General features: G+C 44.7%; 1 protein-coding gene across 2 annotated transcripts in view; it reads left to right on the forward strand.

Annotated features, from left to right (window-relative positions):
* Nucleotides 1-388: 388 nt before the first annotated feature.
* Nucleotides 389-18,277, forward strand: part of LOC148476924 (NACHT, LRR and PYD domains-containing protein 1b allele 2-like) — a 55,149-nt gene continuing 37,260 nt past the window's right edge. The window contains exons 1-5 of one of the 2 annotated variants that reach the window (XM_088457515.1): nucleotides 390-465; nucleotides 2,124-2,222; nucleotides 3,636-3,739; nucleotides 8,567-8,613; nucleotides 15,149-15,369. In XM_088457515.1, the coding sequence (XP_088313641.1) occupies nucleotides 3,638-3,739; nucleotides 8,567-8,613; nucleotides 15,149-15,369 (370 nt within the window). In that variant the 5' untranslated portion in view covers nucleotides 390-465; nucleotides 2,124-2,222; nucleotides 3,636-3,637. Of the gene's footprint in view, nucleotides 466-2,123; nucleotides 2,223-3,635; nucleotides 3,740-8,566; nucleotides 8,614-15,148; nucleotides 15,370-18,277 lie in introns of both variants that reach the window. The other variant, XM_088457514.1, reaches the window with a different exon arrangement.

Here is an 18,277-nt window from a genome sequence, read left to right on the forward strand (position 1 = left end):
ATGACTACAAAGTACATTAATGATGTGCAAACGTTTCATGCATTGCAGTAGCAGAGATATATATATATATTTGGTGAGCTGGCCCACCAGCCTCAGCAATGCCTAACAGCCAGTGCACTTTATCTGAGTCATACTGTTCCCAGGTCCCAGGCCTCCATATGAATGCAGACCACCACACCCTTCCCAGGCTGCAGATTACATGCATGAGTATAAAACGCGGCAAACAGGCCTTACACAGAGGTGTGAAGGAGAAGGACGGTAATCATCGATGCTGCAGAGCAAAGCTCAGGCAGGGGGAGTGGGGTGGGAGGGGGGAGTGGTGTTAGTCCTGCCTCCTGTCTCTTATAATAACCAGGAGCACTTGGAATGGGGAAACATCAGACTGTGATGTCAGCATGTAGGGATGTGGCTGAGACCTCTGTACCCGACCAGGCAGCCAGCAGCTGCCCTGCTCTCCCTCAACCAGTAAGTGGGTCTAATCTGAGTGCAACCTGCTCTATGGACTGCACCCCCCTCCTCTGTATCTATTTACTACACATACTATATATACATATATATTTACTATACTTACATGTGTTTATACATGCTATACACACACTCTATGCATGCACTCTACTCTCACACTGTATACTCACGCTCTACTCTCACACTCTATACTTACATTTTACACTCACGCTCTGTACTCTCACTCTTCTCTCACACTGTATACTCACACTGTATGCATGCACTCTACTCTCACACTGTATACTCACACTGTATGCATGCACTCTACTCTCACACTGTATACTCACACTCTACACTCACACTGTATACTCACACTCTATGCTCTGTACTCTCACTCTGTACTCTCACCCTATCCTCACACTCTGTACTCTCACTCTACACTCACACCCTATCCTCACACTGTATACTCACACTCTATGCTCTGTACTCTCACTCTACACTCTCACCCTATCCTCACACTCTGTACTCTCACCCTATCCTCACACTCTGTACTCTCACTCTACACTCACACCCTATCCTCACACTCTGTACTCTCACTCTACACTCTCACCCTATCCTCACACTCTGTACTCTCACTCTACACTCACACCCTATCCTCACACTCTACACTAACACTGTGTACACTCACTCTACACTCACACCCTATCCTCACACTCTACACTAACACTCTGTACTCTCACTCTACACTCACACCCTATCCTCACACTCTACACTAACACTCTGTACTCTCACTCTACACTCACACCCTATCCTCACACTCTACACTAACACTCTGTACTCTCACTCTACACTCACACCCTATCCTCACACTCTACACTAACACTCTGTACTCTCACTCTACACTCACACCCTATCCTCACACTCTACACTAACACTCTGTACTCTCACTCTACACTCACACCCAATCCTCACACTCTACACTAACACTCTGTACTCTCACTCTACACTCACACCCAATGCTCACACTCTACACTAACACTCTATACTCTCACTCTACACTCACACCCAATCCTCACACTCTACACTAACACTCTGTTCTCTCACTCTACACTCACACCCAATCCTCACACTCTACACTAACACTCTGTTCTCACACTCTACACTAACACTCTTTACTTACATTCTACACTCACACTATGTTCTCACTCTACATTCACACCCTATCCTCACACTCTACACTAACACTCTGTACTCTCACTCTACACTCACACCCAATCCTCACACTCTACACTAACACTCTGTACTCTCACTCTACACTCACACCCTATCCTCACACTCTACACTAACACTCTGTACTCACACCCTATACTCACACTCTACACTAACACTCTGTACTCACACCCTATCCTCACACTCTACACTAACACTCTTTACTTACATTCTACACTCACACTATGTTCTCACTCTACATTCACACTACACTGACAGACATAGATAGTGGACTTTAGCCCCCATACTGTATTATAGATATGATTTATTAATTTATATTCCATTTCCATCCTGATTTGGAGTTTGTGGCCCGGCAGTACTCTCCCCAGTGCTATGACTGTGTGAGGATTGTTATTTGCCTGTCTTATTACTAAGTGTGAGCAGCTATTCCCTCTCCCTTTGCCTATTAGGATGTTTACTCCCAGGACCGGCCATTTCCAGTTGCAGTGGTGACGCCCCATACAGTACATTGCGTAACCATTTCAGTCTCCTCCAGCTCTTATAGAAAGGTAGGGAGCGCCCAGCTGACATACTACTCCCAGCACTGGCTGCTAAGTATCTTTGGCTCCGCAGATGTATCACCTGTCATATAGTTATTATGTAACTGCTGGCACAAATCATGGGCGTTATTTTATGTGCTGTGCTCAGCATTGGAAACACCTATAACTCCATATTTACTAAGTGGAGATAAACCCTTTTCCCAATGAAAAGGGCTGTTCCAAATAACCCGTCATTCCCCAGCAGACATTTGTTACTTTTCAGTGTATGTGAATCGAACACAATATAAAAATTATGTTTAAAAAACACCTTTAACTCATTAACTTCCACAGTACACGTGATCTGGGGTTACAGAGAGATAGTATACAGATCACTCCTATACAATTCATCATCATTACAAATAATCTATATATATTTTTAACTAACCTCATCCAATTTATTTATTAGTAGCGTAATGACTTCAAACTCTCACTGGGTGTATCGTATAATGGTGCAAGGTGTGCGGTGCACACGGGCCCCTGGGTCCAGGTGGGCCCACAGACCACACACCCTGCACCCATATAAATATACTTACCGCTCTGGTGGCCTGGTGCTGGCTGCAGAAATCACAGGGAAAATGGCCACCGTGGCCACCATTTTCCGGTGATTCGCACATGTGCAGATCTGTACTTAGCATATGCAGCTCTGTGTCTGTGATAATATATCCTGGCGTGCTGAGGCCTGTGGCTGCGTCCTTGCACGCAACTTCACTGGCCGTGGAAGCATGAAATACAAATATTACCTCAGGGTTACTCAGATGACCAATGTTCAGGCAGATGATCAGATGCTGCCCCTTTGGATGCAGCAGAGGATCACGGAAGCCGGAAGTGGGTGTTTTTTTTTACTACAGACGCCTCCTACTGCTGTTACATATTATCACACAGCGGCTGCATCTACAGACTGTGTATAACTGTGGTTCAGGCCCCATAATGGCCAACACGCTCTCTATGAATGATAGCTGCCTACAATTGTTACTACACACCTGTTAAGAGGTAACTATCTATCACTTGCAGTCCTCTGCTATAAGTGACTGACCGGTAAATCTCATTCATTCATTTTACATTAACTATAAAACAAGATCAAACCCTGCGCTGAGACATCTTATATTGCAGGTTCAACTTAGCAATGGTGAGCACATTGCAAAGCATGGTGGTAAATAGTGGGACCCTTGGGATAATCAACCGATAACATCACTTAAATCACTTTATTCACCTCAGAGCATATTGAAAAGCTACAAACCCAGACTGAGCGACAGTAACACCAGATTTCTCTTCAAGACAGTAATGTTCATTTCCATTCATTTTCATGTCTCTCTCTATGTCCCCCATAATCATTTGGGGGTGTCGTCCTTTCACTTTAATTATTTATATTGAATTGTTCTTTAGATATGAAAGACCCATTTACAGAAACAAGTGGTGACATCATTTCTGCCAAGATCAGTTGTGTTCAGCTGGAGGGTGCTATGGCGGATTCCAATCTATGTGCTAAGGTAATAGATGTTGCAGAATATGCTTCTTTGGTCAACCGTCAATGTGCAGGGATTTTTTTTATTTTTTTTAATTAACGGTAGTGTGACCAGACCAGTATATAGCTTCATAACATAATGTGGAAGATTAACAAATGTGTAAATACACCAAAACAACAAAGAGAGATTACACAGTGACATCTTAAATCACAGCGCCACCTGCTGTCCCTCCAGTACAGCTTCTCATGTCATATATAGCCTAGAAGCTGTTACACTCCAACACTACTTCTCTACAGTTTCGCCTATTAAAACTGTTTTCCTTAGAAGATTGTAATGCCTGTACCAAGATAGAGTGGTCTATTTACTAAGCAGTGTTAGGAGACAGAGTGAAAAGTGATAAGAAAGTGATAAGGTGCCAGCCAATCAGCTCCCAACTGTCATCTCACTGGCTGTGTTAGAAAATTGACAGTTGGGAGCTGATTGGCTGGCACCTTATCACAGACATCACTTTTCACTCTGTCTCCTAACACTGCTTAGTAAATAGACCCCAGAGCTTTATATCAATCATCTGTGCCATCTGTGTTTCACTGTCTTTGGACATCCCCTTGCACACTTTGGCCTCACTCTCTTTTCACATATCAGTGAATAGCAGGCTATGATGTTGGAGTTTATATCCTCTTTAGCTACTTTTGTCCATCTGTTGGCTTCAGATATGTCTGGGTTCATGTATACTAATTATACTTTCTTTGTATGAGAAGCATACTGATGGTTTATCCATGTTTTCCTTTGTAAAATATGTTTCACCCAAAAACTTTGGTGTACTTTACGCTATCTCACCATGCCAAAGTTCATGTGGAGTTTTCTCCCACCATCTGGAGACTAATCTGTTTTACCAGTAAGTAACGGTCATTGCTGCTAGACCCCCTTCATTTTCAGACAATGCAGACTTTGCATGTATGTCATCATTTTAGGTTTACAAGGAAATCAGGGAAAAGCTGGGAGACCTGAGCACAGGTGGGTTGGAACTAGGGATGTGCAGGCTCGGATAGGTTCGAGTTTGCACGTGGAGTTCGGATTTTTCCCTCCAAAAAAACGGAACTCAGAACGAGGCAAAACGTCATCTTACATGGACGAACATCATCATTCCTGGACAAAAGACCAGGAATGATGATGTTCGTCCATGTAAGATGACGTTTTGCCTCGTTCTGAGTTCCGTTTTTTTGGAGGGAAAAATCCGAACTCCACGTGCAAACTCGAACCTATCCGAGCCTGCACATCCCTAGTTGGAACTGATCCGAAATTTATATCAATTTATATGTAATAATGGGGTGCAGTATGTATTACCGCCAGCCGCATGGTTAAAATCCCGACAGCAGAAACCCAGCAGAGGTGAAGAGCCCGATCGCTAATAAGGTAAGCATAACTAACCCTATTTTCCACATAACCCTCCCTTAGGGGTGCCTAACTCTAACCTCCCCCCAAGTGCTTAACCCTAACCCCCCTGTAAGTGCCTAAACCTAACCCCCTTCCCCACAGCCTAACCCTAAGTCCCCCTGGGAGCCCTAAAACCTAACCATCCCCCCCGCAGCTGTCCGTGCCCAGTGCCCGACTTACATTCGTTCGGTATGCTGGGTGTCGGGCTCCCGACGTAGGTCTAATGACAGGCGTTGGGTTATCGACGCCTGTCATTTGTACCTTGCCGGGATTTGAAAGTCGGGATGCTGGCGGTCGGTCTCTAGACCGTCGGCTTCCTGACTACATCCCGTAATAATGCTAAAGGTATCCACAATTGCAGAGGAAATTACTATTATGAATAGTCACTCATGTGGAGGTGCTCCCCTGAGAGTACATGTGTTAATGTTAAGAAGACAAAAGAATAAAAGGAACTCTCATCTTTGCTGGGGGCACTCTTTGACAAAATAATCAAATATAACTTTATCATGTATGATAAAATGATCTTAAGAACAAACAAACAACATACAACACATAAAAAAGTATCAAACGATGATATAGCAAAAATATGAATAATAAATAGTATGATATTACTGAGTGTTAATACACAGTAGTATAGGCAGCAGTCATGTTCAAGTAAATAGGCAACTCTCTATATAATACGTAGTAAGAAAACATATAATACCTGGTAATAGCTTAAATAGAGTTACCTAGTATAGTCTTCTAATAGACCAATATGTAGTCTCATTAGCACTCACTACTTCTTATCTCCAACATATAATAACTACATATACATTTATATACAGTTTTTCAAAATATTGAGATAACATGAACCAATGGTACAATATGTATTGCCGCCCATCAATAACGGCAATAAGTCAATGCAAATAAATGGTTCCGCTGAACATACTGTGGTATAGGTTTAGTAGTACAGGTAATAGGTATGTCTGCTAAACAATATCAGCCTATAGCCACAAAAACAATTTATATACCAATTAGAGCGGATCAATAGATGGTATTGAAAAAGATGCAGCAAGGTTGCTCTAATGTATCAAAGTATCATGTGATAGTTATGTTGGTTGCTATACCAAAATAGTTATTGGCTATATATAGAGAAAAATAGCTTTTGCCAAAAATATGGTAGTGTGTAGAGGTATCTCCAAAATTGTTTTAAATAAAGCTACTCCATTACAGACATATGAAGAAGGCAGCTGCTGCTCTGTGTGACATGCATTTATACTGATCATCCTAGGGTGTTACATGTATTTATACAAAGAGTGAGTGTACCCTCGGATCGTCCTAGGGTGTGACGTATTTATACACAGAGTGAGCGTACCCTCTGATCGTCCTAGGGCGTGACGTATGTATACACAGAGTGAGCGTACCCTCTGATCGTCCTAGGGTGTGACATGTATTTATACTGATCATCCTAGGGTGTGACATGTATTTTATACAAAGACTGAGCATACCCTCTGATTGCCCTAGGGTGTGACATGTATTCATACAAAGAGTGAGCGGACCCTCTGATCGCCCTAGGGTGTGACATGTATTCATACAAAGAGTGAGCGTACCCTCTGATCGCCCTAGGGTGTGAATAAGTTTATAGGGCATCTGCGTTTGTAACGTAGATAGAGGTGCACTCTGTTGAATCAGCGCAGGGATCTCCTAAATCACCGACCCAATGGGACTGCCCAAAGAAATAAAAGGAAGTGTAGAATGTAGTTTAGAGAATCAAAGTATGAATAAAGAGAAATAATGTCATAATCGTGCAGTGGTGTGTGCTGCTGTCCCCTATTTAGTAACAAGCATTGATGGGGAGTGAGCAGTATACCGCTGTGAGTGGTATTTAGAAGAGATAAGATATAGGTCGGGTGGATCACTGAATGGGGCAGTGAGGGGGCCCTGTTGTCAAAAGGACATTGCAGGGTCACAGCTAACACCTGTGCCAGCAAAACACCTCCTACCTGAAGGCGATACCTGAACAGGCTGCCGGGAACACAGGTCTGTAGTCCATCGGCGGTGAAGTGGAGTGCTGGTAAGAGAAAAAGAAAAATTGCTGCTGCAAAATTGTACGGGACACCTAAACATGCACAGCTGGTATCCACTAAGTCACAGATGACCATTTCGCTGAACTGCTTCCTCGGTGTGTATCAGAAGGTCTGTCCTGACTGTCATTCTTATGCAGATGAGAGTTCCTTTTTCTTTTGTCTTCTTAACATGTCATCATTTTAGTCAGGGTTCTATTCTTCCTTTCAACTCTAACATTTTCCTCAGGTGTATATGGATCTGGGGGCCTAATTCAGACCCGCTCGCAAGTGGGTCGATGTTTGGCCACTGCGCATGCGCACGTTGGAGTCGACTCTGACATGCGCATGCACGAGAACCGGCTAGCGACGGGCGCTCCGTCGCTACGGGTCTCGTACCAAAGGGGGCGAGCTGTCGATGGTGATTGACAGCTCGCCCTGTTTGGGAGGCGGGCAGGGGGAGGTGGCTGGCCAAACGGAGGCATTCCAGAAGGAACGCTTGCCGTTTGGGGTTGGCCCTACTGACATCACGAATGATGTCAGTGGTGAGCTTCTGGCTCTATTTAGAGCCGGAAGCTCACTGGGGCTTGCGGTCACGAGACCCTACCGCAAGGGTCTCGTCGCAAGCCCGATGGTCGTGATGGTCTTGAATACGGGCCATAGTATCAGTGCAAAAAAGATTCCCTGCAGATCTAAGGACAGTTACAGCGACCTTATGTACAGTCCTGGCATCACCTTGCTAAATATTTGTTTCAGTTATGAAAATGAGGAATGGATTTAGGGGCTGATTCAGCACGGATTGCAATTGCGATCGCAGCTCCGTAATTGCATGCAATGCATCTGTGAAAATAGGCTAATGTCTGCTACCGCTCAGCCAGCACAGAGACGCCCACTGCTGCTTTCTCACATCCGTAATACCTCGCAGTCCTGCGTAAACATCAGTAACATCAGAGCACATCGGCCCCTCACGCACAATTACAGCAGGTCTGACCCACCGCAGAAATTGCAAGTATCGTCGCACGCAGTGAGTACTCAAGATGCATAGGCCATCGCTGTGGCTAATATATGCACACCTGTACAACAGCATTCTGCGTTTCTCTGACCCCCCCCAAATGCTCATGGCCTGTCACTCACTCTGCGATGGAATCCTATGTGCATCAGTAATCACGGTGCAATTGCCGCACACAGTGCAGGCTTATGCATGCACAGTGCTAAACAATTGGTCGATCTGCGTGCGCAGTTGCAATTGTGATACATGCTGAATCGGGCCCTTTGTAGTAATTTAGCTATCGCACGCTGGACGTCCTTTATTTCATTTCAAGCTTCTGTTTATTATGATTAAATATTTCATGTAATTTTCTTTTTTTCCCACCAGACTGAGGCAGAATCAGTGACACCCGTTATAGATGGCAAAAAGTACAGGTAAGACTAGCACAATATATCTTTCTATAATCACTGTCCACGGGCTGTTCAGATCTGGTGATCAACTCCAGAGAGTATATGAGTGTGATGTATATATATTTTTTGGTGTACGAAATATTACACTGCGGTACGACCGTCAGTGTCACTATACTTGTATTATTATTACACTACGATATGACCTACAGCGTCGCAATATGTGTATGAATATTACATTGTGGTACGGCCGGCAGCATCACAATACTTGTATTATTATTATTATTATCCTTTATTTATATGGCGCCACAAAGGTTCCGCAGCGCCTTACACAGTACATAAATGAGCACACAAGAAAAACAGTTATTAGCCGTACAATACAATGCAGGACAAGGACATGGTTATAAACATAGCTGCATAACACAAGCAGCAGGACATGAGCAACCGAGTGTTAGGTGCCGTTGTGGGACGTTAGGAGTAAATTATACTATAAGTATGGGGAGGAGAAGTACATGAGGGATGAGGGCCCTGCTCGTGAGAGCTTACATTCTAAAGGGGAGGGGCAGACAGACAGGGGCGGCACAGATGGGGTAGATAGTGAGGAAGGAGCATGGAGCAGTGGGTTAGGATATGTGCTGTGGAATGTGTGTGTATAAGATGACCTGATGTTATGTAAAAATGAAGTCCTTCATACATCTGTCTCTATTACAGAAAATAGATTGTTTGTGTTATTTACATGAGAGATGTACAAAATAAAGTTGTAGCACTTTAATTGTTGTGTGTTACAATTTAGCGTCTATATACAGCCTGACAAAAAATGCAGCTATTATGGGACTGCCCCGCCATCCTAATAGTGACTACTTTAGTCCCAGCTGCTGGGTGCTATGCCATGCTCCTGTGAGTGGGTGCATCTCACATGCTAGACCCACTCAGAAATGGGTGCAGCCATACATGATGTGGCCCCAGAGGATGTTGCAGTACCTGGGCCCAGAATTTCTCTTGGCAGCCCTGGAGGTGACAGACAGAACCAGGAGGGAATGGGGCTTAGTGGTGGGGTAACAAGGCCATGTAGGGAGGGAGGTGGTTGAGAGTGGAGGAACAGGAAAGGCGGGGGAAAGAAGCTGAGGGTTGGAAGGCACACTTCTATACTTTACACTGCACTATCACTCTTTTTCCATTTTCGTGTGATGCCCAGGGGGGTCCTGGGCTGGATGTTTTTTGGGGTGCACTGCGCCCCGAACGTGAACCTCTTAGTGTTAGGGACTGCTAGTGACAGAGAAGCCGTGAAGAGGCCTAGCAGCTTCGTATGTATTTGCAAATGCATGCAACCAATATCTCTGATTTCTATTGCCATATAGTGTTCATATGTTGTTGCTAGTACAATTCAGTGTGCTGAGGAGCAATAGGGGGGTTAAAACCCCCCTCTCTTTTCTACTTGGTATGACCCCTCCCTTTCATGCACCTGAAAAGTACTATCAGATTGATTGAGCAGCTGCCATTTTTTGTTTGTTGTATGAATATTACACTGCGGTACAGCCAGCAGTGTCACAATACTTGTATGAATATTACACTGTGGTACAGCCTACAGCGTCAAAATACTTGTATGAATATTACACTGCAGTATGAATGACCTACAGCCAGCGCCGTAGCTAGACGGAAGTGCGCCCTGTGCAGCACTGCCACCCCTCTCACTCCCTATCCGCCCCCCTCCTCCCCCCTGAGCGCTTACCCTTACTTCCGAGGGGAGGAGGGAGGGCGGGATCCTGCGCCGACATTCACTGTGCGGCGTGCACCACTGCCGGAGGTCTCTTCCTGCAGACCTCCGGTGCAGAAAAGTGTGTGGCCGGTGCGGCTGGAGGACTCCGCCCTGTGCGGAGGCACCGGCCGCACCAGCCTCCCTATGGCCGTGCCTAGAGCATCACAATACTTGTATGAATATTACACTGCGGTACGGTCTACAGCGTCACGATACTTGTATGAATATTACACTGCAGTATAAATGACCTACACGTCATAATACTTGTATGAATATTACACTACGTTAGGACCTAAAGCATCACAATACTTGTATGAATATTACTCTGCGGTATGACCTACAGTGTCACAATACATGTATGATTATTACACTGCAGTAGGACCTACAGCGTCACAATACTTCTATGAATATTACACTGCAGTATGACCTACAGCGTCACAATACATGTATGAATATTACACTGCGATACGGCCTACAGCGTCACAATACTTGTATGAATATTACACTGCAGTATGACCTACAGTGTCACAATACTTGTATAAATATTACACTGCGGTATGACCTACAGCGTCACAATACATGTATGATTATTACACTGTGGTATGACCTACAGCATCACAATACTTGTATGAATATTACTCTGTAATATGACCTGCAGCGTCACAATATTTGTATGAATATTACACTGCGGTACGGCCGGCAGTGTCACAATACTTGTATGAATAAATCACTGCGGTATGAATGACCTACAGCGTCACAATACTTGTATGATTATTACATTGTGGTACGGCCGGCAGAGTCACAATACTTGTATGAATATTACATTGCAGTATGACCTACAGCGTCACAATACTTGTATGAATATTACACTGCGGTACGGCTGGCAGCATCACAACAATACTTGTATGAATATTACACTGCAGTACGGCCTACAGCGACACAATACTTGTATGAATATTACATTGCGGTATGAATGACTTACAGCATCACGATACTTGTGTGAATATTACTGTGGTACATCCGGCAGCATAACAATACTTGTATGAATATTACACTGTGGTATGACCTACAGTGTCACAATACTAGTATGAATATTACACTGCGGTTTGACCTATAGCGTCACAATACTTGTATGAAACTATGAATATTACACTGCGGTACGGCCGGCAGCATCACAACAATACTTGTATGAATATTACACTGCAGTATGGCCTACAGCATCACAATACTTGTATGAATATTACACTGCAGTATGACTGGCAGCATCACAACAATACGTGTATGAATATTACATTGCGGTACGTCCGACAGCATCACAATACTTGTATGAATATTACACTGTGGAATGACCTACAGCGTCACAATACTTGTATGACTATTACACTACGTTAGGACCTATAGCATCACAATACTTGTATGAGTATTACTCTGCAGTATGACCTACAGTGTCACAATACATGTATGATTATTACACTGCGGTAGGACCTACAGCGTCACAATACTTGCATGTATATTACACTGCAGTATGACCTACAGCATCACAATACATGTATGAATATTACACTGCGGTACGGCCTACAGCGTCACAATACTTGTATGAATATTAGACTGTAGTATGACCTACAATATCACAATACATGTATGAATATTACACTGCGGTATGACCTTCAGCGCCACAATACATGTATGATTATTACACTGCGGTATGGCCGGCAGCATCACAACAATACGTGTATGAATATTACACTGCAGTACGTCCAGCAGCGTCAAAATACTTTTATGAATATTACACTGTGGTATGACCTACAGCATTACAATACTTGTATGAATATTACACTACGGCAGGACCTACAGCGTCACAATACTTGTATCAATACTACCTTGCGGTAGGACCTACAGCTTCACAATACTTGTATGATTAATACACTGTGGTTGGACCTACAGCGTCACAATACAAGTATGATTATTACACTGCAGTATGACCTACAGCGTCACAATACTTGTATGAATATTACACTACGGTAGGACCTACAGCGTCACAATACTTGTATGAATATTACACTGCAGTATGACATACAGCATCACAATACTTCTATGAATATTACACTGCAGTATGACCTACAGTGTCACAATACTTGTATGAATATTATTCTGCAGTATGACCTGCAGCGTCACAATACTTGTATGAATATTACACTGCAGTACGGCCATCAGCATCACAACAATACTTGTGTGAATATTACACTGCAGTATGGCCTACAGCATCACAATACTTGTATAAATATTACACTGCGGTATGGCCGGCAGCATCACAATACGTGTATGAATATTACACTGTGGTACATCCGGCAGCGTCACAATACTTTTATGAATATTACACTGTGGTATGACCTACAGTGTCACAATACTTGTATGAATATTACACTACGGTAAGACCTACAGCATCACAATACTTGTATGAATATTACACTGCAGTATGACCTACAGCGTCGCAATACTTGCATGTATATTACACTGCAGTATGACCTACAGCATCACAATACATGTATGAATATTACACTGCGGTACGGCCTACAGCGTCACAATACTTGTATGAATATTACACTGTAGTATGACCTACAATGTCACAATACATGTATGAATATTACACTGCAGTATGACCTACAGCGTCACAATACATGTATGATTATTACACTGCGGTATGGCCGGCAGCATCACAACAATACGTGTATGAATATTACACTGCGGTACGTCCGGCAGCGTCAAAATACTTTTATGAATATTACACTGTGGTATGACCTACAGCGTCACAATACTTGTATGAATATTACACTACGGCAGGACCTACAGCGTCACAATACTTGTATCAATACTACCTTGCGGTAGGACCTACAGCGTCACAATACTTGTATGATTAATACACTGCGGTAGGACCTACAGCGTCACAATACATGTATGATTATTACACTGCGGTATGACCTACAGCGTCACAATACTTGTATGAATATTACACTACGGTAGGGCCTACAGCGTCACATTACTTGTATGAATATTACACTGCAGTATGAGCTACAGCGTCACAATACTTCTATGAATATTACACTGCAGTATGACCTACAGTGTCACAATACTTGTATGAATATTACACTACGGCAGGACCTACAGCGTCACAATACTTGTATCAATACTACCTTGCGGTAGGACCTACAGCGTCACAATACTTGTATGATTAATACACTGCGGTAGGACCTACAGCGTCACAATACATGTATGATTATTACACTGCTGTATGACCTACAGCGTCACAATACTTGTATGAATATTACACTACGGTAGGACCTACAGTGTCACAATACTTGTATGAATATTATTCTGCAGTATGACCTGCAGCGTCACAATACTTGTATGAATATTACACTGCTGTACGGCCAGCAGCATCACTACAATACTTGTGTGAATATTACACTGCAGTAGGGCCTACAGCGTCACAATACTTGTATAAATATTACACTGCGGTATGGCCGGCAGCATCACAATACGTGTAAGAATATTACACTGCGGTACGTCCGGCAGCGTCACAATACTTGACCTACAGTGTCACAATATACTTGTATGAATATTACACTACGGTAAGACCTACAGCATCACAATACTTGTATGAATATTACACTGTGGTATGATCTACAGCGTCACAATACATGTATGATTATTACACTGCGGTATGACCTACAGCATCACAATACTTGTATGAATATTTCTATGCAGTATGACCTGCAGCATCACAATACTTGTATGATTATTACACTGCGGTATGACAGAAAAAAACAAAAACTTTTTTACACTGAAGCATAGCCCCTGGATGGACACAGCAACCCCTAGATGGACACAGAAGCCCCTGCCCTGGATGGACACAGCAGAGCCCCTGGACAGACACAGCAGAGCCCCTAGACAGATGCAGCAGAGCCCCTGGACAGACGCAGCAGAGCCCCTGGACAGACGCAGCAGAGCCCCTGGACAGGCGCAGCAGAGCCCCTGAACAGACGCAGCAGAGCCCCTGGATAGACACAAGCAGCAGCCCCTGGATGGACACAGCAGCCCTTTGGTAGAGCACAGCACATCCCTGCACACTCCTGGATTGGTCAACACAGCTCCCCTGGACGGAGCACAGCCCAGGAGTCAGCAAGGAAACGGCGCCGATCACTGCAGGGAGGGACTTATATACAATCGAAAACTTGTCAAAATCTGATGCAGGATTCATAACGTTTTGCCTTGTTTTCGGATCCGAGTATAGTGGGAAAACCTGAGCCGGACTCGTATCCGACTCAGAATAGCGATGTTCGGGTAGGTCCTGACTCTTCTCTATTGGAGAGAGATAAAGTGAAGAAGTTGACCGAGGCATCCAACCAGCTTCTGTCACTTTATAGACTGTGCTATGTAAATGACAGCTAGAAGCTGATTGGTTGCTTTGGGCAATTTCTCCACTTTATATCTCTCCAAGTTTTGCTACATTTCCCCCATCAGTGTTATTTATTTTGGTTTTGCAAATGACTCTCCATGAGAGGGGAACCTAATGCAAGTAATGCAGCTAACTATATATATTACTACAATGACTTTCCCCCTAACTAATGCATTTAAATATTTTTTTTTAATAAGGCAGCAACCACATTAATTACAATTATTTGCAAGTAATCTTGTTAATTAGCAAATATAATTAAATATATCTCTGTATAGCTCCGTTATTTAAAAAAAATATATATATAATCACTTCGTTGTTCTGCATAATGAACTCTCTTCTCTTTTATCCAGGCTCAATCTGATTCCTAATCAGCTTTTCCACTGCACAGAGACTGGAATTAAGTTCTGGGTGAAACGTGCAACGACCATTACATATGAGCTGGAATATAGGACGGACTATATGCTACAGATTCAGGAGAATGGATATGAGATTGCGGGTCCTCTGTTTAAGATACATGTTGAGTCTGGGGCAGTGTCGTCGATGTATCTGCCACATTATGTGTGCTTAGAAGGTAAATCGCACAAATATAGTGACTCCTGTGTGACCTACTTTGTTATGAATGTGCAGTGGCGGATCCAGAAAAAAATTATACAGGGGGACTGTAATCGGGGGTGGGAGTCAAGGTGGTGACCAAGTGTATGAGGGTAGGAGGCCACGTGTTGGTTGTGACTAGAGGGCACGTGGCGCACCACTGGAGGGGCTGCAGGTCCTTGCAGGGGTGCATTGGGAATTTAAAGTAGCCCTGGAAAATTCACCTGAAGCGGCCCTATGTGCGCGCGCCATAGGCGCGTGCCTAAAGAGGGGGCATGGTTTTGTGACAAGAGTGTGGATTTGTGTTTGCCCCCGTTTTGTCATGCTGGGGGCATGCCCACTGCACTGGGAACTGCTGGATATGCCCCCAGTCCCTCTCTCCAGTGAATAAGCACAGCGAGCATGTGAATGAGCATTTTCTTACCTGTAGGATTTCTCTGCAACGGGGAACCTCTGAAGAAACTGATCCTTTGTGGACAGGCAGCATCTTAAGTCGGTATTCACTACTTTTGCAGGAGATCACATGGTCTGGAAGCCGCCTGTTTATGTAGGAATAAAGCCAATGTCATCAACATGTAGTGGCTATAAAGTCAATGTTTAATTAAGGAAGAGGGGGGTACCATGAGATGCTGGAGGACAGGAAGGCGAGTATGGAAAGACAGGGAGAAAAGAGAGAGACAAGGGGTGGGATGTATTAGCATTGCATTCGCGATGCGGCACATCCCGCCAGTCTTCGGGTACATACTGCGGTTGATTACCACGGTACTATGTACCTAGAGTATCGCAAAGGACAGCTCTCCCAATAAGAACTGTCCTTTGAGATGGCTCGGACAGAGGGACTTCTGGGTTTAACACCCAGAATTCCCTCTGCCCTCCTTCTGCGCATTTGCAGCAGGATGCGGGCTGTGGGGGGTGATGGGAGGGATCCCCTCACACAGCGAGCCCGCTCCACCTCACCATTGACGGAGACGCTGCTCTGTCTACCCAGCCGCCTGGACCTGCACGTGGAGTGCTGTCGATCCCTTCAGCGTTCCAGGCTTTCAGGATCATTACTGGGAACAATTCACTCCAGCACGTGGCTCTCCCTTCTCAAGCTACAGAGAGCCACGCTCACCGCCGACCATTGAAAATACAGGTACCTGTTAAAGCACTGATTTGACCGGGACGCCGGCATTCAGTGCAAAAACACACTGGTGTTATTTGGATCTCACCATAGAGATATCATCGGCTGTTATACACATAATTTATCAGATTCCAGTTCCCATATTAAGCCAATTGACTGATTATATGCATCATTCATTACTACTTCCTTGCTGGGTTTGACTGCATGTGCGGGACCTTTGCTTTTCTGCTTATACAGCTATATCTATAGGCTTTCTTGCACACGTGGACATACTAACACATGCGATGCCCTTTTGATCTATAGCTTTGCTTGCACTAACAGCTGCTGTGTTATGTTTACTGCACTAACAGACCTATACATTGACCTCATGAGGAGCTCTATATGTATTTAAATCTCCAATATACCTAGATCTGGTTGATCCTAGGCTTAAGTAATTTCCATCATTTTTACCATTGTTATGTTATTTTATTGTGCTGTATTTATTGACCATACTGGTTTTTTTTTAAGTGAAATTAAATATATTATTCTTGTCCAGCGCTCTCCCTATTCCTTTCTTTTCTAGCAGTGTGAGAGGGAACAGTGAGAGAGACAGGGAGCAGTGAGACAGGGAGCAGTGAGACAGGGAGCAGTGAGAGACAGGGAGCAGTGAGAGAGAGAGACAGGGAGCAGTGAGAGAGGGAGCAGTGAGAGAGAGAGAGACAGGGAGCAATGAGAGAGAGACAGGGAGAAGTGAGATGGAGCAGTGAGAGAGAGAGGCAGGGAGCAGTGTGATAGCGAGACAGGGAGCAGTGTGATAGCGAGACAGGGAGCAGTGTGAGAGAGAAAGATAGGGAGCAGTGAGAGAGGGAGCAGTGAGAGAGGGAGCAGTGAGAGAGACAGGGAGCAGTGAGAGAGGGAGCAGTGTGAGAGCGAGACGGAGCAGTGTTAGAGGGAGCAGTGAGACAGGGAGCAGTGAGAGAGAGACAGGTAGCAGTGAGAGAGAGACAGGGAGCAGGAGAGAGGGAGCAGTGTGAGAGCGAGACGGAGCAGTGAGAGGGGGAGCAGTGTGAGAGTGAGACGGAGCAGTGTTAGAGGGAGCAGTGAGACAGGGAGCAGTGAGAGAGAGACAGGGAGCAGTGTGATAGCGAGACAGGGAGCAGTGTGTGAGGGAAAGATAGGGAGCAGTGAGAGAGAGACAGGGAGCAGTGAGAGAGAGAAAGGGAGCAGTGAGAGAGGGAGCAGTGTGAGAGCGAGATGGAGCAGTGTTAGAGGGAGCAGTGAGACAGGGAGCAGTGAGAGAGAGAAACAGGGAGCAGTGTGATAGCGAGACAGGGAGCTATGTGAGAGAGAAAGATAGGGAGCAGTGAGAGAGAGACAGGGAGCAGTGAGAGAGAGACAGGGAGCAGTGAGAGAGGGAGCAGTGTGAGAGCGAGACGGAGCAGTGTTAGAGGGAGCAGTGAGACAGGGAGCAGTGAGAGAGAGAAAGATAGGGAGCAGTGAGAGAGAGAGACAGGGAGCAGTGAGACAAGGAGCAGTGAGAGAGAGACAGGGAGCAGTGAGAGAGAGACAGGGAGGAGTGAGACAGGGAGCAGTGAGAGAGAGAGAGACAGGGAACAGTGTGAGAGAGAAAGATAGAGAGCAGTGAGAGAGGGACAGGGAGCAGTGAGAGAGAGACAGGGAGCAGTGAGAGAGGGAGCAGTGTGAGAGTGAGACGGAGCAGTGTTAGAGGGAGCAGTGAGACAGGGTGCAGTGAGAGAGAGAGAGAGACAGGGAGCAGTGTGATAGC

Source organism: Taudactylus pleione, unplaced genomic scaffold (genome assembly GCF_031769625.1).
Source record: "Taudactylus pleione unplaced genomic scaffold, aTauple2 ptg000762l, whole genome shotgun sequence".
Lineage (NCBI taxonomy): Eukaryota > Metazoa > Chordata > Amphibia > Anura > Myobatrachidae > Taudactylus > Taudactylus pleione.